At 41.2% G+C, this 23,879-nt stretch overlaps 1 protein-coding gene across 10 annotated transcripts in view; it reads left to right on the plus strand.

Annotated features, from left to right (window-relative positions):
* KMT2C (lysine methyltransferase 2C) overlaps positions 1 to 23,879 on the plus strand; it is a 454,559-nt gene that overhangs the window by 325,588 nt on the left and 105,092 nt on the right. For 8 of the 10 annotated variants that reach the window (XM_073629967.1, XM_073629969.1, XM_073629975.1 and 5 more), the window contains 3 exons: positions 3,062 to 3,166; positions 3,442 to 3,489; positions 21,445 to 21,582. In XM_073629967.1, coding sequence (XP_073486068.1) covers positions 3,062 to 3,166; positions 3,442 to 3,489; positions 21,445 to 21,582 — 291 coding nt within the window. The remainder of the gene's footprint in view (positions 1 to 3,061; positions 3,167 to 3,441; positions 3,490 to 21,444; positions 21,583 to 23,879) is intronic. The other 2 variants (XM_073629970.1, XM_073629977.1) reach the window with 1 other exon arrangement.

The raw sequence follows: 23,879 nt of genomic DNA on the forward strand, positions 1-23,879 counted from the left end.
GATTTCATAATGCCATGCACACGCTCAAGACATCCAGTGCCTGAAGCAGCAAAGCAACCGCAGAACATCAGTGAACCTCCACCATGTTTCACTGTAGGGACTGTATTCTTTTTTCTAAAAGCCACATTTGTTTTTCTGAAATCGGTAAAATGATGGGCTTTACCAAAAAGCTGTAATTTTGTTTCGTCTGTCCACCACACATTCTCCAAAAGGATTTTGGCTTCCTCAGGTAGGTTTTGGCAAACTCCAATGGCTTTTTTATGTTTCTGTGTCAGCAGTGTGGTCCTCCTGGGTCTCCTATCATGGCGTCCCTTTTCATTCAGATGGCGACATATAGTGCAAGGTGACAGCTGTACCCTGTGCCTGAAGGTCAGCTTGAATTTGTCTGGTAGTCGATCGAGGTTCTTTATCCACCATCCTGGAGATGGACTTGTAACCTTGAGATTGTCCATGCTTTTCCATAATTTTTGTTCTCAAATCCTCAGACAATGCTTTGCTGCTCTTTCTTTTCTCCATGCTCCGTGTGAGACACAACAGAAATGTTGAGTCAAAGTTTCACCATTTTAACTGGTTGCCAGTGTAATTTCTATATTGTTAGCACCTTTTAATTGTTACAGGTGAGTTGCATTACAAATTACAGGAGCAGCAACAACGTGGAATGCAATTATTTTTTACAATTAGAGAAGGTGCCAATAATTTTGTTCAGTCCATTTTTGGAGTTTTGCATGGAGTGTGTCAGATTTGGCTTTTTGTTTCTCCACTTTGTGTCATACCAATGCAAACCAAAGAAATAAACATGAGAATGCCTAAACATTTGTAATTGAAAAAATTTTCTGGGCAAAGTGGTGCATTATCTGACAGAAATGCATGGGTGCCAATATTTTGGGGCATGACTGTACATGATTGCTTTAATTGATGCACTTAGTAATGAAATCTAGTGAAAACAAGTCATTTAAAGTAGCTGTAAACCCTCACATATACCCAGTGAAGTGAACAGACTCAGATGATACACAGAGATTAAACACATTTCCCTACATAAGTTTTACATGTATATCTTCTTTCTTCAGCATATATACTGTTTTTTTAAAGTGAACATCCTGTTAGAATTGTCTCTTCCTGGTTCCCCTGTAGGTGTGAATACTTGCTATTAAGGATGAGCTCCGGCGTGTTCCCACACCCCACATGCAGAGCCCGCCAGGAAGTCGGCAGGGCGCTGCGCTAATCACAGGCTGTGAGACATTTCCCAATCTCTGCAGCCGTGCATCGGGTAAATGTCTTACTGCCTGTGATCAGCACAGTGCCGACTTTGTGGCGGGCTCTGCATGTGGGCTGTGCGAACACGCCGGAGCTCATCCTTACTTGCTATACACTCAGAGACATCAGGCTGATAACAGACTAATGGAGCAGGACAAAGCTACCTGACATAGGGCTTTGAAGAGAGATAACAAAACACTGCAGATAATGTGCCCAGCTCACATTTCATGAATCGGGTTTACATCCACTTTAAGTAAACCTGATCCTTCGAGGTCACTGTAGGGTACAAAGTCTGTTTTTGTTTTACCTGTGAAAGGTTTTTGCAATTCTGTGTGGCCAGACTTCTGATTCATACACATCACTGCACTTCCAGTGATTAAGTAAATCAATCCACCACCTCGCACTGCTGCATCCAGTAGAACGTAATAAAATGTCAATAAAGTTTGTTTAAAAAGCAAAAAAAGGAAACCCTGCAATATGCCACGATCTGCACTGCTTCCAAGCTACCTGGGAGCAAGTTCTTAAACATTACTTATACTGTGGAAGTTGTACTCTCAAAAGGCAGGGACTAGTCCCCATAGGCTGCCTGTAGGCTCCCTGCAGTAGATTTTTTCCACATACTGACTTGCCATGTCGTTTTTCACACTCTGTGTCTGTGTGGAATCTGCCATCTGGTAGTGGACAGGGCTTTGCTTCTACATATCAGAATTTCCACCATAATGACTGATGGGTTGATGATCAAGAAGTAGCAAGAGCATTGGAAAAAGAGTCAGAGAATAAAAGAAGCAGACACAATTAGATCCTTGCACTGCAGGTCCTCAGGTACAGCTTTTTCTCCAGCAAGGGGAACCTTTCAGTATACTGCTTAGGAACAATTAACATTTCTAGATGTTCCCAATAAGATAGCAAAGCTTTGCTTTAAATTAAGCTCCACTTTAAAGTGCATGTACCGGTAAACTTTTTTTTTAAGTAGAGTAGGAAATAATTACACTCCTTGTCAAGGTTTTTCTTTGTCTGGGTCCAGTCCAAGAGATTTCCCCCACACAACAGAAAGTCAGGGGAAATCTTTCTAAAGCAAGGGGAAAAGCCCCTCCTGAACAGTTGCCACCAGTGTTAATTTTGGCAGCAAATTTCTATTTAGTTTTAGTCTTTTGACTAAAATGGCATTTTAGTTTTAGCTCCATTTTTTAGTCTTCTGCAATTGTTCTACTCGTATTTAGTCAACTAAATCCCCAGTACGTTTTAGTCGACTAAAATCTCTAGTACATTTTAGTCTTATAAAATCCAATGGGTGTAAATAAATTGTAATGCATTATTTAAACATTTCTCCACAATTTCCAAACTCATTCTATACAGTACTGCTGGAATGAAAAATATAATATGTTATTATTGTATTGAGGTATGAACATGCACTACAGACCAGTGTTAATTTTCACATAAAATTTCAATTTAGTTTTAGTCATACTTTTTTGACTAAAATTCCATTTTAGTTTTAGTCGTATTTTACTCATCTCAATTGTTTTGCTGGGGAGTTTACTTGCTGTAGAAAAAAAACGCCTGAAGCCAAAAACAGCAGCTGTAAATACGCCCAGTGTGCACGAGTCCTTAGACATATTTCACTAAAATAGTATTAATTTAGTAGATGAAATTAACACTCGTTACAAATATAATTAATTCTATCATCCTAAAAATATATCTGTGAAAATGATGAAATCCGTGTTGTGCTACCAATGAAAATAGCACTTTTTGTAGCATTCCTATGAGCAATGTGTTTTATGACATCTTTTCTGCTCTTTCATTCTCTAAGGTTGTTCTCAGGATCCTCTAGCAGATTTGTCTGAAGTTCTGAACACAGATGACGACATTTTTGGTATACTTTCTGATGATCTTTCGAAAACATCAACTCAGACTGGTAAGTTTTTCTGCATCCTTTTCTCTTTCATAAATTATTGTCTCGCCCAGTGGTTCTTATTACTTCTCACTACTCCAGTTCCTAAGTAAACATGTTCGGTTTCAGCTGCTATTTATCTTAGAATATGTTGTATATTTTCTTTTTTTTCATTTGTTTTTACTTTGAACACATTTTAAGCATGTTGCCTGACAAATTCTCGTCCACCCTTTCTTTATTGTTACATCCTCTTTTTCTTTATTATAATCATCCATTTTATCTGGTTTTGGGTTCTGTAGGTCTTGATTTATGCCCTTTCCAGGTTGAGAATTCATCTTCTCCTTTTGGTAAGATGGACAAAGAAACTCCGCCTTCTTGCTAAACATCTGGTAGCTCTCTGTCTGCTAGCATTCTGTATGCATGAATTACTCTTTACTGCTTTTGTGTCTTGTCTTTTGCGTGTTGTGTGTTTCTCATTGGTCATAAAAATCTTTGCTGTCCATTTAGGAAGGAAAGGTTTGTGCATTTTTTTTAAATCCAGCACCTGGAATTAGGCGTAGTAGAGGGAGGACAGCATTTGGCCTAAAGAAGCTTTCTCTATGAACCTTAAAGCGATATTAAACCCAAAAGAATGCAATATATTGCAACTTGCTAATCATTAAATGTGGTGGCTGCATTAGTTTTCTTTTACACTTTTTTCTGTTTTTACCTAGTGATCTGGCTGTATTAGCGTGCCCCCACTCTGGATGAGTGCGCACAGGGGGGTGCTTTTGGACAACAGCATGGTCAGTCTGGGGGAAGTACACTAGCAGATTTAAATACACTAACAAATTGAAGCCAAGCTCCAGTGCAGTTCCAGCAAATCATTTTTCTGTTTTGGGATAAAGGTTTTGCAGCCATCACATATAAGAATTGGTAAGCTGCAATATGTTTGCTTTTGGGTTTAATACACAATTTAAGACACAAGTTTACCTACTCTTCTTAGATATATGTATTTGAAGACTTTTTTTTTATTTAGTTGAACATTTTTCTTCTGGCTTTGTAAATTGAAATTGGTATTAAATTTAAAAAATTCATAAATGTAATATATTTCAGCTTACCAATTCTTAGATCTGATGGCTGCATTTGATTAATTTTTTAAAATTTTTATTTTTAGGCTTTTTTTTTTCTATTTTCCATCAAAAGTGTCAGAGGGTTGAGTCAAACAATTTAACACTGACAGGGGTGCTCACAGTGCTCCAGATTGTATTAATTTATGTAAAACCTTACTTCCAAGTGAAAAAACTTTTACTGTAACAAATTAAAGTATTAGCTTGAATTCAGCTATAACTGCTTCCCGTCCGGCCTATTGTAAAACAATGCCCAGGTGGGAGTCCTTTTACACTGGGTGGATGTCATATGACGTCCTCCCAGGATCGTGCCCCCCACGAGCTGAGCTTCAATGCAATCTGTCATCCGCTGTGTCCACTGAACACAGCGGATGACAGATCAGTGTACCGGCCTGCTGCTGAGACCATGTAATCGTTGTGACAATCGCAGCAGATCACATGACAATTGTACACAATGAATCGCTTTGATTCATGTCATTCATTGTGTGCGATTGTGTTGACCTCTGTGATTGGCCACAGTGATCACATGGTACAGACCAGGCCAATCACAGCTTTTAGGCCTGAAAAACCGCACATTAGGATTGGTCAATTTTCATATATATATACCATAGTTTGTGAACCCTATAACTTTACTACAGACTAAATAGTATACACTGATTTGAGTTATTTTCAGCAAAGAAATAAAGCAGGATACATTTTGGCCTAAATTAATGAAGAAAAGTTATTTATTTGCAAAATGTTATAACAAAAACGTAGAAAAAGTTGTTGTTTTTTTTTTTGCCAAATTTTTGATCTTTTTTTGTTTAGCAAAAAATGTAAAATCCAGTAGTGATTAAATACCACCAAAAAAAAGCTATATTTATATAGATGTCATATGTGTTCAGAGTTGCATGTCTGAGCCATTGTCATTTAAAGTGTGACAACACTGAAAGCTGAAAATTGGCCTGGGCAGGAAGAGGGTGAATGTGTCCGGTATTGGAGTGTTTAACCACTTCCCGTCGGGGGGGGGGGGGGGGGGGGGCGTACATGGACGTCCTCCCTTTTCAGTGGTTATATCTGGCTGATGCCTGCACCTACAGGCATCAACGTGGTATCACTCTCTTCAGCCGGCAATTCCCTTCACTGTAAGAACTATCATAGCGGCAGTTCAGCCTCTTGATTGTTCTTACAGGCGACGGGAGGGTGCGCCCCCGCCGCCTTCCAGTACTTCTTCTGACTCACCGGTGTGATTGGTGAGCCAGAGAAGGAATCCACCGGCGGCAGAAGTTGACCATAGTTTTCTGGGGAACACTTGGTCCCCAATCATCTCTGACTCTCGGAGGTCCGGACACGACGTTATGATGTCCCCCCTCGGCGTAGCAGCTGTAAATACTGCCATGTACTTGGCTGGAAAGCCAAGATCGTCCTGTTTTTTTTTTGTTTTGTTTTGTTTTTTATGAGGTATGTGAGGTATCGCAGCGAACGCTAGAGCAAGAGAAATAATGCTATACCAAGACCTCATCTGTAACTCTAAACAGTTAAACTGTAAAAAAATGTAAGCATTGCCTATGGAGATTTTTGAGTACCGAAGTTTGGCGCCATTCCATGAGTGAGCACAATTTTCAAGCATGACATGTTGGGTATCTATTTACTCAGCGTAACATCATTTTTCACATTATAGAAAAAAATTGGGCCAACTTTAGTGTTTTGTCTTATCTTTAATTCATGAAACCCCCCCCCCAAAAAAAAAAGCGTTTGAGAAATTGCTGCGCAAATATAAATGTGACATAAAAAGTTGCTACGACCGCCTTTTTATTCCATAGGGTCTCTACTAAAAAAATGTATATAATGTTTGGGGGTTATGAGTAATTTTCTACCAAAAAAAAAAAAAAATGATGATTTTTACATGTAGGAGCAAAGTGCCAGAATTGGCCCGGATGGGAAGTGGTTAATATGTAATTCAAATCGTCTAAATCTCTAGTTCAGATGAACTAGAGAGGTTAACAGTGCTGCTGTCCAAGTATGGCTCCATTGCACTGCCATAGAAAGTAGAGTTATCCTAAGACAAGGAAGTGTGTTTTTGGCCAGATCTCTAGAACATAAAGGGAAAAAAAGCCTAAAAAGGGAAACTAATGTAAATTAGTCACCACATCTAAGGACTGGTAAGCTGCAATCTATGGGATAAAAAATGTTGGGGTTTAATACTGCCTTAAAGTTCAACTCCAGGAAACTTGAAGATCCTCCTTTACAATGGGGCTGCACTTGTACTGCAAGGGTTACCTGCTGGTTTTTGTCTAGGGGATGGAACATCAGCTCTACTTTACTGATCCTCTCCTGCCCCAGCAGGCAGCTTTTTCCCCACTCTCCGTCAGTGAACTGTTTTGCAGCTTCCATGGATCCAGTGCAGGGCTATGTTCTCTGCACTGGCCATTAAGACATCCAAGAACCTTAGACCACCAGAACATAGGGAAGAAGAGCCCATAAAAACTGGTCTAGCAGTGTAGACTATTCTGCATTGATTGGATAAGTAAAAGTTTTTTACCAACTCCACTAGACATAAACTAGCATTTAAACCTTGCAGTCCAGGTGCGGCCCCAATGCAGAGGAGGATTTTTACGTTTCCTGGAGTTAAGTTTTAAACCTAAGGCATAGTATCGTTGTGAAAGTTTCACTTGTAGAGTGTTTATGTAAGAATATTTACTGCTCTGATTATTTATACAAGTTCCATTCCAGTGCAAAGAGACAGCAATACAAGCTTAAAGGGTAAGTTCACCTTTACAGAAAAATCTGTAAGGTGAACTTACTCTGGACCCTCTCCTCATCCCCCTCCTGGTCCCGCTGACCTGGAGTTTGGCGATCACCCGCACTGACACATCAGGTCGCCACTTCACCGGTCCGGGGCTTAGAAATCCCCTGCGTCTCAATCTCCTAAACTTACCTCGTCAGGAGTTACGTATAGGAGCATTCTAATTGGTCGGTGCTGTCACATGGGTGGCGCTGACCAATCAGAACCCTCATAGCCCGTCCTGTCACCACAGGTGAAGAGGAGGGAAAGCCGCAGGGATTTTGAAATCCCTGGACTGGTAAAGCGGCGATACGATCTATCAGAACGGGAGATCGCCGGAATCCAGGTCAGCGGACCAGGTGCGATGGGAAGGGGCTCCAGTGTAAGTTCACCTTATAGGTTTTCTGTAAGGTGAACTTACACTTTAAGTCCTGTCTCCTGAAAGGGCTACAGATTTAATTTTTTAATGTAGGTTATTGCTGCTTACCAACAAAAAGATGCAATACAGAATAGTATTTATAGTGTTTCATGTTGATTAAAAACAATATGGTTTAAACTAAAACTCTCCTCCTTTTAAAATCCAGTTTTAAAAAATATATATATTTTGTACATGATCCCATTTTTTTTTTTTCCGGCTACATAAGGTGCTTAGAGAGTTGCTGTGGCAGCAACTAATGGAGCCCAGACAGTCTAGAGACAGAAATGCACTGACAGCTGGGCATCTCAGCAGGAGGCAGAGAGGCAGCAGTACACTGATCCTTCCTGTGAAGGGGGGGGGGGGGGGGTGTCAGCACCAGTCTGACAACTGGAGTACAGGCAAGCTGTGTTCCCAAGTAGAATGCAAAAAAAACAAACTGACCATGTTGGGTTAGATATTCTTCCATGCCCTGGCATGGTCAATTTGAAATAGGAAAGCACAGGGATTGTCAGTATTGCCAGTAGGACTGCCAGAAAGCAAAGCAAAGAGAACAGGTTAATTTTTAATACACACCCATGTCAAAAATATGAATTGTTGGAGTAACATACACTTTAATGTTGTTAAATCACCAAACATTGTCTATTAACAGTTTGAGTTCCTGTAATGTAAATAGTTTAATATTTTAATCAGACGCACAGAAATTATTATGCTTTGAATGTGTCATTGGGAGACTTACTGTTTCTGTGTCTTTTGCCCAACACATGCAACTTTATCATGCTTTGATATGCTGAGGATGCTTAGTTGCCACGTGCTATGAGCAATGAACATTTTAAACCCATAAAAAACATTTTTTTTAAAGCAATTTGAGCTGGCTTAAAATTCATTTAAGGAAACAATAGTGGTTAAATGCAAGTACCTGTGTCTGTCTTAAGATTTATACCCCTTTCACACTGGAAGCATTTTTCAGGCACTTTAGCGCTAAAAATAGCGCCTGTAAAGCGCCTGAAAAATACCTCATCTGCAATCACAGTGTGAAAGCCTGAGTGCTTTCACACTGGGGTGCTGCGCTTTGCAGGACAACAAAATAGTCCTGCAAGCAGCTTCTTTGAGGCGCTTTAGGAGCGGTGTAAGGCGCCGCTACATAGCGGCGCTTTACGCCGATGCCCCCGAGCTGTCAGTGTAAAAGGGCTCAAATTCCTATGTCCCCTTGGATCCTGAGTCAAGGCTGTAAATTGGTCCTTGACTTTGAAGTTTAAAAGTGACGATAAATGTTCAGTTTTAACCTAACATTCCGTGCTGTTACCTGCTCTGTGAAGTGGTTTTGCACAGAGCAGCCCGGGTCCTCTTCTCGGATCCCCTGCTAGTATTCCTGACCCCTTCCTTCTGCTAAGTTGCTGTTTGCTAATGGGGCACCTGAGCAGGCTTGCTCCCGAGCTGCTCCTTTGTGTGTCTATTTTCACACACAGCGCAGCTTTGCCCCACCCTCGCTCTCTCCTCATTGGCTGTGATTGACAGCAGCGGAAGCCAATGGCTGCAGCTGCTGTCTCAGCCAATGAGGGATGAGGCTCTTATGCACATTGTTGAATCGAGATGGGGTTCAGGTAAGAAAATATTTTTGGGGGGGGGGGGGGGCTGCTGAACACAGAAGGGTTTTACCTGCATGAAGGCAGAAAACCTTAAACCTTTACAATCACTTTAAGCTCTGCTTTTTTTAGGTGGTAGGCTCTTCATCCTGTCATTAAACTGCTAAATGTTAGAGCCCATATTGCCCTTTGAAATCCTGTTTATGGATTGAAATAGATTTGATAGAATACAGTCATTGTGATTGAAAATTCTAAAAAAAAAATCTTTGTAATTAGTGCCATTTTGAAAGGCATGTATATATTCATAGATAAGAAAACTGCACTTAGTACAAAAAAATATATTTATATATAAATATATATTTATATTTTCAATTTTCCCACAGCCATTCTCAGTAACACCAAAATACAAGTGCAATCTATTGTGCAATGTTATGCTGTGCCTTTTAAACTTTTAACCAAAAATCAAAGCAAACTTTTATACATCCAATGTATAAGTGAATATATTAAAACTATCAGCGATGTCACACATAAAAAAAGTCCATCCAACTGATCAACTTAAAATATCCCCAGTGAGATCCACAACCTTGCCACCTGTAGCCTTGTACCAAATAGGGAGACCCAGACCCCAAATTATAGGTGATCTAAAAGCACCTTAGAATACATGAACACAGCCAGTGGATCCAGCAATAGGGGAACCACTGGGCATACCTTCAGGGAGACTGGCTGGATTAGGTAACCCATAACAACCTCCCATAGTGTAAAACCGCTTGCTTTATTAAAATAACTGTGTATTGAGCATGTCAAACAGTGTACAGTGGCGCTGGCTCTGGCTTATTCTGACAATCCCTTGAGAATGTCCTTTTGGAGGAAACGCGTCAGTGCGGAGCCTGTGCTGACATCATTGCTCGCGCTGGAGCCAGAACCAGCGTCGCTGTAGACTGTATGACACGCTGGATTATGTGGAGAGATTGTGAGTAGATACATTGTTTTATTAATAAAGCAGTCCTTCACTATGGGAGGTTATGTGTTTTCTTTGCCGTATTAACATCTGTGGAGCAAGTGAGGTGATCCAACCAGTCTCTCTGATGGTGTGTTCTGTGGTTCCCCCATTGATGGATGTGTATTGGCTGCAGCGTATTCGAAGGCACTTTTAGACCACTTAGTTTGGGGTTCCTTGATTTGGTAAGAGGCTACGTGTGGCAAGGTGGTGTATCTCACTGGGTATAGTTTAAGTGGATCATTCATTTGCATGGACTTTTTGGGATTATTTTTTGTGTGATATCACTGATGGTGTTAATATATTCACATATTAGTTTATTCACTTGGTTGGAGTTTTAAAGGCACAGCACAATATATACATGCAAGCAGAATTTTCGCCACAAATATAATTAATATCATGGATGAACATCACTCTGTAGTTTACTGCACAAAGGAGTCAACTTTATCTGTGTATTTTAGAGCTGAAGAAGTGGTCATAACCCGTCACTTTCTCTGTTATAACTAACATTTACTTTTAACAAAAATGTGTTGTATAATTGGATACCTACAACATTCATTAGTTGTATGTGATTAGGTAATGAGCTTTAATTTTCTGTACAGCTTACTTGTTTGTCTTTGCTAATAATTTGCATCTATCTCCCTCTTTTTTGAGCTCAAGTTTCTAATCAAGTCAAAATTCCAGTACATCCAAAAGTGATGTTTATCATCCATTTAAGAACACAGAAATCTTAGAAATTCTTTAAAGTGGTTATATTCATACACCTACTAAAGTGACTAGACTCAGGTGATGCACAGAGATAAACAGGTACAACTTGTGTAGGAAGATTTTATCTGTAGCTCTGTTCTCTACAACCTTCTAAAACACACAGATCAAAGGCTATTTCTTAGCTCCATCAGTCAGGGGCGGGTATCTGATATCACACACTGCACAGCACAGAGAGGAGAGCCGATTGTAATCTGAGTGGAGGGAATGGACACACCTCCCTTTGCACAGTCTGATAGGGAATCATGCACAGCAAATGCTGTCAATCACCTTCTGTGTACTGGAGGGGAAGGGGGCCGTGCCCTTTCCCGAGACTCTGGTGTGGACATGATCTGTCAAAATTGAGTCATGCAGATAGCGGAGGAATGGCAGGGAGACAGAAATCACACTAGGTACTTTGTATTGAGGCATATACACTAGAGGCATATGCTCTCCATTTTTCATTTTCGAGGTTTACAACCACTTTGACATTCAGGTTATACTGCTGCCTTCAGGAATTTGGGAAAAACAATACAAATTAATGCAAACAAAAAAATTAAGCCAGCCACATATAACCCAGCCTCCATTCATCATGCCTCATTTTTGCTAGATGGTTATATGCCTTTTCCTCGGGGGGGGGGGGGGGTTTGAATCACACTTTTGCTAGCATTTCTACGCTTATTTTTCTTTGTATTTTTCTTCAAGATATTGGATACAATATAGAATTTTTTTCTTTGATTACTTTAAGGTTTTAGGGCCCATTCACAATGTACAGTAAACAGTAGTTTTCTGTGTGTCATGTTTAGACCAGAACACATTCCAGAGAAGTGGGAAGTTATGCAACGTGATTGCATAATATTGCACCTTTCTGCATGGTCCCACATATCACCTCGCAGCAAAAGCAGCACATTGCGCTGCTGTGCATTGACATGAATAAAGGGTCGATTTGTATACTTCATATATAGTTATGTTTAAAAATAAGATGATCACACTGCCACTGGCATACGTCTCTGCAGCTCAAAAGGCAGTTTGGGCTGCAGGGCAGTGTGAACGGGCCCCTAAACATGTTGCTTGAGCTTTAGATCTCTACACAGCAGCTATCCGGATTGGTGAATACCTGAGCAACAGCTTTGGAGGCTGGACCCTGCATGACTGCAAGGTTGAATCTAGGTACTCGGGTAGTGAGTAAAACCAATCAGGCTGAGGTACTGGGAGCTTTCCCACAGATTGTGCTGTTGGGCACAGTTTTTAACATTCTCGTTATCGCCATCTTCACATGGCAACAGTTAAAGCGGGAGTCCGGCGACCAATCTTTTTTTTTTTTTTTTTAGGTCATTGAGACACTTTGCTAACCCCAAAATAATACTCACAGTTTGGGTGTAATATTTCCACCTCTGTCTGTTTTCGTACTGAAGAATCACTTAAAAAATGTGATGCTGGCTGTTTCCATCTTGCTTGTGGGCATGTGAAGCCCACAAGCATTGATTTCCTGGATGCGGTGAATGCTGTTCATTCATAGCTTGTTCAGACGCATGATCATTGTTTCCGCACTAAATCTTGGGAATCCTGACACTAAGCTCCCAGGAGACAGTGCGGCGCCGGGGAAAGGCAATAAACACGCCTACTCCCATGGGAGGAGAGACAGGAAGTGCCACAATAAAGTATAATATAAAGGTAATTACAGCAATAAAAAAAAAAAAATCGTGCAGCATTTGAACATCTATGCAATTAACTGAAGGGGGTAAGATTAAGTTAAAAATTTGGGTGGAACCCCGCTTTAAGGCTAAGGGAACTGAGCAATAATGTACACCACTAGGTGGAGTGTTTTACGTATACCTTACTTTCTTTTTCCATTCAGCCCAAATGAATCACTTTTCTTGCTGATGCTCCTGAGCACCTCATGGATGGCCCAGTTTTAATCTGCTGCCTGCCTTCAGTGACTTGGCCACCTTCAACCCTCATTAGCACCAACTTTTTGGTTTGTGACTGTGTGAGGCATTTCCACTGTGTGGTCCAAATGTCTTAAAAAAGACACACAGACAGTCGTGCTGCAATAGCCTATAGTCCCCTGCTTATTTGGGGTTATATATTTGGGGTCAGTATCCCCAGAAGAAACGGAGTTATAATCTAGATCCTGGGATTTCTATTATTATAGGGTGGTCTTCATCAGAGCCTTCTATAGAACTGCAGTGTGAAGCTGAGCCTCCCTTATGGCTACAAGATCCCTTATATCAACTTAGGATTTTTTTGTTGGTTTGTGAGCAAGTAAGGGAGCAAAGGCTCTAAACACACTTCAACACCATCCACAGCAAAGTCTAACTGAACATGCTGGGCCTCCATCTCTAAGTGTGCCTCAGGGCATATTACTATCTCTTATCTAGGGTTCCCACAGTCTATTGTTGAAGAGACTTTGAGAAAATTCCATGTGATTTATATTTGCAAGGAGTTTTTTCTAACTTGAATGTTGCAGTTCTTCGATCTGCATTTGAAGATCAACCAGCTGTTCTAGGCATAGGTTCTATTGACTGTGAAGACCTTCCCAATACACCCAGTATTTAAAACATTTCTCAGGACTGGAAACAAACTATGAAATCACAGGTCTCTCCTGACAATGTGAAGGAGCTTTTTCCCTTTTAACCGCTTCCATACCAGGCCAATAGAGAATGCAATGGCGGTTGTTGCAACTTTTTATCTCACACAGTATTTGCGCAGGAATTTTTCGAACGCGTTTTTTTTGGGAAAAAAACTGTTTTGTGTTTTAAAAAAAAACAAAACAGTAAAGTTAGCCCAATGTTTTTGCATTTTGTGAAAGATGAAGTTACGCCGAGTAAATAGATACCTAACATGTCACGCTTAAAAATTGCACACGCTCGTGGAATGGCGCCAATGTTCGGTATTTAAAAATCCCCATAGGCGACGCTTTAAAATTTTTTACTGGTTACATGTTTTGAGTTACAGAGGAGGTCTAGGGCCAAAATTATTGCTCTCGCTCCAACGTTCGCGGCGATACCTCACATGTATGGTTTGAACACTGTTTTCATGTGTGGGTGGGACTTACGTATGCGTTCCCTTCTGCGTGCGAGCACACGGGGACAGCGGCGCTTTAAAAAAAATTTTTTTTTTTTTTTTTTTTTATTGTTATATTTTTTTTTTTATTATTTTGACACTTTTTTGAAAAAAAAAAAAATATTGATCACTTTTATTCCTATTACAAGGGATGTAAACATCCCTTGTAATAGCAATATGACATGACAGGTCCTCTTAATAGTGAGATATGGGGTCAATAAGACCCCATATCTCACCACTAGGATGAGGAAGCCTGAAATAAAAAAAATAAATAAAACGATCGCCGCTTCCAAGCCGAAGCGGCGCCGTTTTTTTGAATGGAGAGGCCGGGCGTGACGTCATAACATCGCGCCCGGCCTCCGACGATCATAGAGACTCCGGGGACCATCTGGTCCGCCGGAAATCTCTATGATCTACATCCGGCGCCGGCGGATCTACTCTCTGCCTCACCGATCGTAATGGTGAGTCGGAGCAAGCACCGGAGGGCGGCGGGAGGGGGGGGACGTCCCCTCTCGCCTCCCATAGGAACGATCAAGCAGCGGAACAGCCGCTATGATTGTTCCTATAGTGTAGAGATTCGCCGGCTGAAACCGGCAATATCTGAATGATATCTGTAACTACAGGCATCATTCAGATATAAGCGCTCAAAGCCAAGGACGTCATATGACGTCCTTGGTATTGAAGTGGTTTTAATAGTAATGTTTTGCTAAGTAGTTTCTGTCCACTATAGACACTCAGTCAACTACCTTAAAAGAGGACTTTACACCTAACAACTTGTTCTTTAGCAAGAAACATACATTCCACATTAATAATTATGCTAACAAAGTTAGTGTGTGTTGCAAATTGCCTCCAGCATTGCTCCTGTTTCTTTCTGCCAGAAGCTGCCATTTTCCTGAAGTCCAGAGTCCCAACAGTAAATCATATAGTGGAACTAAGCCCATCGATGTAACTGTTTTAAAAAAGTTACTTTCCTGGAATGCCAGGCTTGTTAACTGTCATATTTGCTTCTGTCCTCAACCAAAATTTTAAACAATCAAATGACTGGAACCCAACCGTCATTGAGCGGGGCACATAAAAGGGCCAGGAGAATGGTAGGGAACACAAGGTAAATTGGATACAGCTCCTCTCAAATTAGGTCTTGAGATCCTAATGCACATATGAAAAACAAACACAAGAGAGCTAATTAATAGTCCTGTGAGCCTCCAGGTGGTTGACCAAATCAGGTCTCCAAAGTAGTGTATCTTATAAATGATCAGCTGCTAAGGTTACGCATGTCTCGTATACCATGCAAGATAATCACATCAAGTTATAAAACGCTGCGCTATCAAAATGATAAATATATAATTAATAAAGTGGTATTGTGCTCTCTCGTGACATGTATAAAATGTCCAAAATACTATACATTAATGTGCAATAAACTTCAATAAATGAATTAATAAGAGTGCTTCAATAAGCCTGTAAAAAATATATATATACATATTCCAAAATATTTGTGCAATATTCAAACAAATATTTGAAGAAAAAAATCATTCATGCGATTCAGTGTTGCATCCATGCAATGCAGTGCTGTATCTCTGTAATTCAGTGATAGTGTAATGTTCAAACAATATTAGATAAAAAATTCCAAAGAAATATCATCCATGCGATTCAGTGCTACATCCATGTAATTCAGTGTTGCATCTGTGCGATTCGGTGCTGTGTAGCTTAGTGCTATGATCAAATTAACAGTCCATAAACATTCCAAAATCCATCCATGCGTTTCAGTTAACACAAAATAAAGTGCTGTGTGCTCATATAAGTGCTCCCCCCCAGGTGATAGCCCCTCACCTTAGGGCGTGTGACCTTGCGATTAAGCTTGGTCAAAATGCGCCTTAGAACCTCTATGGGTTCGGTATTGTATGCTGGATCTTGGATAGGTTACACTTGTGCCTCTGTTCCTCACAGCAGTCCAGTTTATTCCTCGGTATATCAATATAAAGAGAACTTCATGGTGCAGTATGTATTACCTTTATTTAAAATCACAATAAAAAACCACAGTGGGTACTCACAATGTCAAGGCGCTTACAATGCGCCACTCTAAAACAGCAGTAACGTTCGGGTGACGGCGGCCGGTAATGGGGTGGCATACTAATCGTTCCCAACAGATGGTGTGTGTAGGGGACAGGACGGAATGCTACACACACCATCTGTTGAGAACAATTAGTACGCCACCCCATTACCGGCCACCGTCACCCGATATATTATAATAATATAATATAATATTGCAATATTATGGAATATTTATATATATTTTTCACAGGCTTATTGAATCACTCTTATTAATTCATTTACTTATTGAAGATTATTGCACATTAATGTATAGTACTTTGGACATTTTATACATGTCACGAGAGAGCACAATACCACTTTATTAATTATATATTTATCATTTTGATAGCGCAGCGTTTTATAACTGAAAAATGCACTCACTAGATAAAAGTAGATTAAGGCTTGTCATAGACCCATATAGACCTCCATAGGATCACTGTGAGGCTGCAGAGCTGAGCAGGCATGTGGCTGGTTGAAGCAGAGTTGTTGAAGGAAGTGCAGCTGTCAGACTTCAGGCTGGAACAGAAGCATGAGCAGCTTCCAGAAGTTGCAAGATGGCTGAGGCTCCAAACAGCACCTCTGTCGGATGGGTGAAGACAGGACTTGGAGGGGATGTGGCTACATATTTCAGGGCAGACAGGAGGGCCCCTTTATCAAATCATCAAGAAGCAGCTTTCTTGGCTGTAAAGTATAGGAGGGTTTAATTCCGCTTTAAAGCGAAGTTCCACCCAAAAGTGGAACCTCCACTTATCTGCTCCCCCCCCCTCCGGTGCCACATTTAACACCTTTCAGGAGAGAGGGGAAACGGGTACCTGTTTTTTGACAGGTACCCTTCCCCACTTCTGGGAGACAGTGCCATCCTTTGGAAGTCTGGCCTCCTTCCTCGGTCGCTGGGCTGGTCAGAAAACGCAGCGCGCTTCACACATGCACAGTAGAGAGCCGGCAGTGAAGCTAAAAGGCCCTAAGAGTTCTCTTACTACGAATGGCGGCAGCAGCACCCGAAAGCCGATCTGAAAATCGGCTGGGGTGCTGACATCATGGGAATACTGGACAGGTAAGTGTCCTAAAAATGGAGAACAAACAGAGCATGTGCAGAGTAGGGTGAGACATTATAATTACTGGTTTTTACACAGTATAGGCACTTATTTTTAATGTTTTAAATATTAAAAATATAGCTATACCTGCAAAAGGGACCAGCTTGAAGTGACTTAGCCGGACCTTATTTTATGACTAAGTTCCACTTAAAGCATATCATCGAACAAGGTTGATAGAGTTCCTACCTTTGGGGATTTGACTGACAGGCAGTTGGACTCCCACCTTAGACCTCAATTTGAATTGACTGGAGTAAGGGTTCTTTTACAAGGGCTTGCCCGCTTGGTGGACTCCACTTGCTCAGCGGGGGATCGCTCCGCTAATCCTTGCTTGGCAGGCGGATGACAGGTCCGTCTCTGTTCACTGTGCTGAGATGGACCTGTCAGAGTCCTGCTCTCCTCTATGGGGAGATTGGATGAAAACGGAAATCCAATCCGATCTGCCAGACGGACGGAAAATGGGGTCACCATCTCTCTAGATTTCGCGGACAGGATCAGATCGGATAGGAATGGGTGTAAGCGGACATGTCACTGCTGACATGCTCCGATCAGGTCCGCTTTGTAAAACCATGTCAAAACTAATTATATCATTTAAAGGGGAGCCTTCCAGGACAAAATTCAATTTTCATGTCCTAAAACCTTTGAATAAATGTCTGAAGACCTGTGCTTTAGCTGTAACGGCTTTTCACAAGAAACCAAGCTTGTGTCGCATATGAAGGCGATACCTGTTCATATGCTTGGAGCACTTTGGCTGTGTGCCTGGGACATTGAGTATATGCCTATGGAACATCTGTCCTTCCCAATACTTCTAGTTGCGCTGTGTCACCCCTGTCTCAATGCAGGGGATCTGTTTATGGAACCGAGGAACCACAATCTTCATCTATTACTGTAGTAGTACCTCAAAGAACATGAATCTACGTCCTGCTCAAACCACAGAAGGCTGCTCAGCCTTCTGCATGCCTTTCAATTAGGCACATCCTTAAAGCGGTAGTAAACCCAAAAGCAAACATTTATTATATCACAGCTTACCAATTCTTAGATGTGGTAGCTATATTCGTTTTCCTTTTTAGGCTTTTTCTATTTTCACCTGATGATCTAGGCCAGTGTTTCTCCACTCCAGTCCTCAAACGCCCCATCAGGTCATGTTTTCATGATTTCCATTATTTTGCACAGGTGATTTAATGAGCTTTACTGCCTTTAATAATTTGCCTTTAGTAATTACCACAGCCGTTTCATCTGAGGGAAAACCTGAAAACATGACCTGAGGACTGGAGTGGAAGAAACAATTATCTAGGCAGTAAGTCAGTTTTCAACAGATCAAACTGTCCTGCAGATGTTGCAGTTATGGGGTTGAGACAAATGATTTACTACTGACAGGGGTGCTTACAATGAGCAGATTTTATTCTTTTATGTAAAACATGTATCCCCTCTCAGACTATGCTACTGTCCGATGGTATCCCTGTTGCTCTTTCATCCAGAGTGAAAGAACCCTAATACAGGAGGTGTGTTACTGTCCAGATAAATAAAAACAAAGGAGTAAAAGCCTAAAAAAAATAAAAATGCAGTCGCTACATCTAATGATTGGTAAGCTGCAGTACATTACGTTTTTGATTTTGGGTTTATTACTGCTTTAAGGTGCTGTTCCTTACCCTTCTGGTAGAACTGCCTTCTGCCTTATCCCAAGGTTTGTTTGGGCTTCCCGTACCCTGGGACCTCTGTTGCCAACTGTATGGAAAGGCCTTTCCATGAAAATGTATCCATCGTGAATTTGAACTTTCTTCTTCAGGAGTCCTTTTCCATCACTTTAATTGCTTTCTTTGATGTGTTTAATTCTCCTCAGCTCTATTCCTTCCTTGAGGGACCTCTTGACCTGTAAGGTTAACAAGAGTCTCTCCTTACTGTTTCCTTCCCTAGTTATGGACCTAACTCTTCAGTGTCCTAAAGCCATTCTGGACTATGCATGCTACTGACCTTTATGTCCACCTTAGTGTCTTTATCCAGAAATCCCTACTCTGGAAAACTCAGGAGACCATTCCTGAAGAGAGTCAGCTTCCTAGACTTTTGCAGTTTATGCAATGCTAAGGGGGTGTATCATCCACAATCCCTGTCTAAATACAAATTAACTTGCTGAAATAGTCTTACTCTGGACCTTGGATGATTTCCTTTCTCTCCTTGGTGTTTGTAGAATTGTTGTTAAGTTCCCTTTTAGCAGGGTTTCCCCATCTTGTGTAGTCTCTCAGTTTTTTAATCTTACTTAGAACCACAAACTCTAATTGGACAAGGTACCAAAGAACTCCTGGACGCTATTTACTGGACTCTAGCCAGAGTGGAGACGGTCCTCCTTCCGTCCTGGGAAGACTTGCCTAACGGATATATCCATTTGCCTGTTCCTTGTATCTGGTTCTCTGGAAGAGATAGTTTGCAATTAGTCAGGGGTTCCAGAACCTCTGTTGTTGGTCTTTTGAGCTGACCTCTGCTGGACTTCATCTGGAGACTGCAAGATCCTTGTCTCTGGAAAAAACTGAAAACTCCCCCTGCTACAGACTAGGTGACTCAATCCCTCCACTAAACATGATTGCTGTCATTTGTGACCACATTATCCTATTTTCTTTTAGATCTCCAATTTGAGCAGTGTCAGTACTGCACTAGGAAGTATCTATCACTAGAAGGTCAGCAGGCAAGGCCCATTTGCCCTGCTGCAGATTCTCCTAAGAGGGCCAGTGTAGGTCTGGAGTCCCTCATGGGATCTATCTTACACAAAAACAGATCCTCTTCTGTAACCAAGCCATGGTCTTCTGAGGAAGTGCTTTTACATTTTTCCCCATTTCCTTTTTCTTATCAGATTAATATTCCTAGTGCTAGGATTCCTATCTATCCTCTGCAGAAGATTCTGTTCTCACAGGGGTAGGTTGGTTGATTCCCAGAATTATATACTTTGTATCTGGTGAAGTTGTTTGCATTGTGGATACCACAACCCTGTAACACCTATGGGTGAAGGTTGGAAGGACTCCTCCTCATCCTTCCAGTACTGATGTTCCTTTATGCTAATAAACAGTATATGCTCACACCTACTTAACCTTTTATGCAGGTGTTTTTGTTCACCTCACTCTCTCCTTAGGAAGGATTTTGAGTTGGTAACTTTCACTTTTTTTTCAGCTTAAAGTTTAAGTTCAACTTTTCAGAAAAAATTAACCAACTCCATTCAGCCTCCCCATCCCCATTGGGTGGGTAGGCGATTTACCTGTCACTGCCCATGTAGCGATCCAGGGATTTGAAAGCCCTGCACTTTTTCCTTCATATTTCCTTAGGGCTTCCAGGATGGATCAGAGCGATTCTGGTTGGTTACGTGCTGGTTCTTGAGCACTTTGACCAATCAAAATCGCTCTTATTTGTCCTGGAAAGTTTGGGATGAAAAACAGGTTAGTGACAGCTAATCACCCATGGAGGTAAGTGTAGCGGGGACTGGGGATCGGGGGTGCGGAGGGTGTACAGTGGTTTACCTTTTTTTTTTTTTTTTTTTTTTTTTTTTTTTTTTTTGTGAAAAGGGCAACTTACACGTTTAATGATCCTTTACCTCCTTTTCCATTTGTATTTTGACATGAAAGCAAGCACATCCACAGATGTCTCTTAAGAGGTTAGCTTTTGTTCAAGTCACATCCTTTCTGATCTTTGAATTCCCTCTTCCTGAAGTCAAGAGTTAGGAGTATTAATTGTAAGTCTCCAGCTGTTCATCCTTTGGTATTTTCCCTGGGTATGTTTTTTCTGTCCAAGCTTCCTTTCCCTAAGCTCAAGGGTTAGGTATATTGAGCTTTAGTCTTCCTACGCTTGTTTGAATGGTTCTTCATTATTGAGCATAACATGTCTGTTAATGAATCTCTTGGTGACTATTGCCCACCCCTCAGTTGGGCTGCTTTTGGCTATCCTGGCTGTTTAAGAATTTCTAACGTTTCTATGTTCCTCAATTGCCAATAAAGAAAATACTATTTTTTGACTTTAAGAAAAGTATTTTACATCAAGTACAAAATCTTCTTTTCAGTTATAGGAGGGGTCTGTCCCTATATCTTTTTGGGACTTGAGCATAAGACATCCCTGAGGTTTAGCAGATTCTCATCCACTCTGGTCTGCTCCTTCTTCCAATATTGTGTTTGTAGTATAAAATAAATGACAATCCTAATAGAGATATTGGTACTCCTGTTTAGTTTTTGAGTTCGGAATGTTAATGCGAGTGCACAGAGCTCGTTGACATCTCATTACAAGAAATTAAATGGCTTAACAATTCAGGTTTTACTAACGCTCTTTGGGTGGATTTTTCATTGTGTATCTCTTCTAATTGTGGTCAGATATTTCCCTAAAAGGTTTCTTTGTCAGAGTCAGGGACTGTATTAGGAAGACATCTTTTAATGTGAATACTTATGGTAGCTTGTTTCTGTTTGTCCCTGCAGCTGGACTTGATGTAGGTACAATATCGGATGATTCATCATCGCTGCCTCAAGCCAGTGTTCCCCAGAGCTCTCGGCCATTATGTGAGGATCAACTGGATGGGATTCTCAGCCCAGAACTAGACAAAATGGTTACAGATGGTAAACCTTGCTTATGCTGCTTCTTGTTTTATTAATCACTCAATTGGGCTTAAGAAGCCATGTCAGGTTTATTGCAGTCTGTGTCCCCATTGGGGCAATTTTTTTTTTCTCGTTATTTCCTTTGGAGACTGAAAATTATAAGAATTCTCTCCAATGTGGACACAGGCTACAAAAAACACATTTTCTCAGTAAAATGTGGAAAGGGTCAGAACCTTTGTCGGGTTAATATATTACTGCCTGTGATCTCCTCGCTCAATGACAACTGCTTCCCTCGTTTCTTGTACTAATGTCACAGAGGGACTGGAATTGAGAAGCCATGACATGAAGCCAAGGATCACAACCAGAAGTGAATAACTGGATCGAATACTCGCATTTGCCTTTAGTTGGAGAATACTGGGGTTAACTCAGCTCCTGTCTCTACACAGCCATGCCACACCATGAGCCTTGTAATGATCTCTATAAACAATCTGAATTGTAATTTCAAAAGGGTTCACTTGCTTACATCAGTGTATGGGGACCTTACAGTATTTCTGAGGTACAGTGGGTATAGAAAATAATCACCCCCCCCCCTTAGATTAATCACATTTTATTGCTTTGCAGCCTGAAATGAAGACAGACACCGTTTTTGTTTCATCCAGCTATATTTATTCAGTGCAACCTATAACATCCAAATGAAAGATAGAACACCAACATGTCAGAAAAAAAAAATCACAAAAACAGTATTACTTACATTTGGGAAAAATGTTACCAGTGTAGAACATAAGCCGGCCGGTTACGATACAAGCACCCGTCCTATCTGGATGTTAATAAACTGGGTTTCGGCAAGTCTGCCGTCTTCCTAGGGCGCCAGACTTCAGACGAAATGCGTCGGTGGGAGCGACGTGCTGACGCCACTGCACTGTTAATGTCCCGATCGAATGGGTGTTTGTATTGTAGCTAGCCGTCTTATGTTCTACACTGGTAACATTTTACTCACATGTAAGTGATACTGTTTTTATTTAATAAATATGATTTGGTTTTACCTATGGCGATTCTCTCCTCCCTTTCCTTTGGGCCGGTTTGATCATCATTTCTGAGTGAGAATTTGGATTGGTGATGTCTGACCATCTACAAGATCACCAGTCTGATAGTGGTGTATTGAGGCTGTCTGTGGTTCGACCTACCATTCTTTATCGTTCTTGGAGAAAAAGGCCCTGGCTGGGTGTAATGCCCTGTACACAAGATCAGAATTTTCGTCGGAAAAACCTTGGATAGTTTTTCCAACGGAATTCCGCTCAAGCTTGGCTTGCATACACACGGTCACACAAAAGTTCTCTGAACTTTCGACCCTCAAGAACGCGGTGATGTACAACACATACGACGGCACTAGAAAAGGGAAGTTCCATACGAAGCGATATTTCTGAGCATGCGTGTTTTTTTTGCGCATCGGAATTGCATATGGACGAACAGAATTTCAGACGGAAAAATAAAGACCTGCTCTCAATCTTTTGCTGGCGGAAATTCCGCTTGCAAAAGTCTGATGGAGCATACACTCGAAAATTCCAACCAAAAAATCATATCGGACTTTTGCTGTAGGAATTTCCAATCGTGTGTACGGGGCATTAGCCACAAGCTTTAAAGCTTGTGCAGCTGGTAAGCGTGCACTCTGTTGTGGTGGATTCACTATTGTCAGTTAAAGCGGAGTTCCACCCACATTTTTCACTCCTCACCATGCAGTACTAATGTGCATCCTTAAAATGAATTGGCAATTTATTTTTTTCTGTTCACTTACCTGATTTATGTCTATATCTAAATTCACCTACTCCTTTAGGCGCTGTACGTCATTTCCGGTTTTACATTGGCTCCTGGGATATCTTGGTCAGCTTGCCATGGCCACGGGTCCAGTCACATTTTAACATTGGCGTCTATGGAAAATCTTGGTCAGCTTGGCATGGCAAGCTGACCAAGATTGCACCGCACTGCACATGCGCAAGATCGGCAGGTGCATGCTTGGGTAGCCAGCATGCACAGAATCCAGGAAATAGGACACTGTGGCTTCAGATGCCCACTCTGGAGATGGTCACGCTGTGCAGGCGCTTCACAAAGTAAGAAAACGATGCTGCACAAATAGGAAACTGCATAGTTTACAGCATACCTTTGTTTCATTGCACGAGACGTGAGTATTCTAGGGATATTTTTATCTTAAAAGCCATATTTCGGCCAGAACTCTGCTTTAATACTAAGTAGTCACAGGATGAAGTTACAGCACTGTGTGTTTTGGTTTATTCACCTACCTTGGAGGGTTTCTACGTTTTTTT

Source organism: Aquarana catesbeiana, linkage group LG05 (assembly GCF_042186555.1).
Source record: "Aquarana catesbeiana isolate 2022-GZ linkage group LG05, ASM4218655v1, whole genome shotgun sequence".
Classification (NCBI taxonomy): Eukaryota; Metazoa; Chordata; class Amphibia; order Anura; family Ranidae; genus Aquarana; species Aquarana catesbeiana.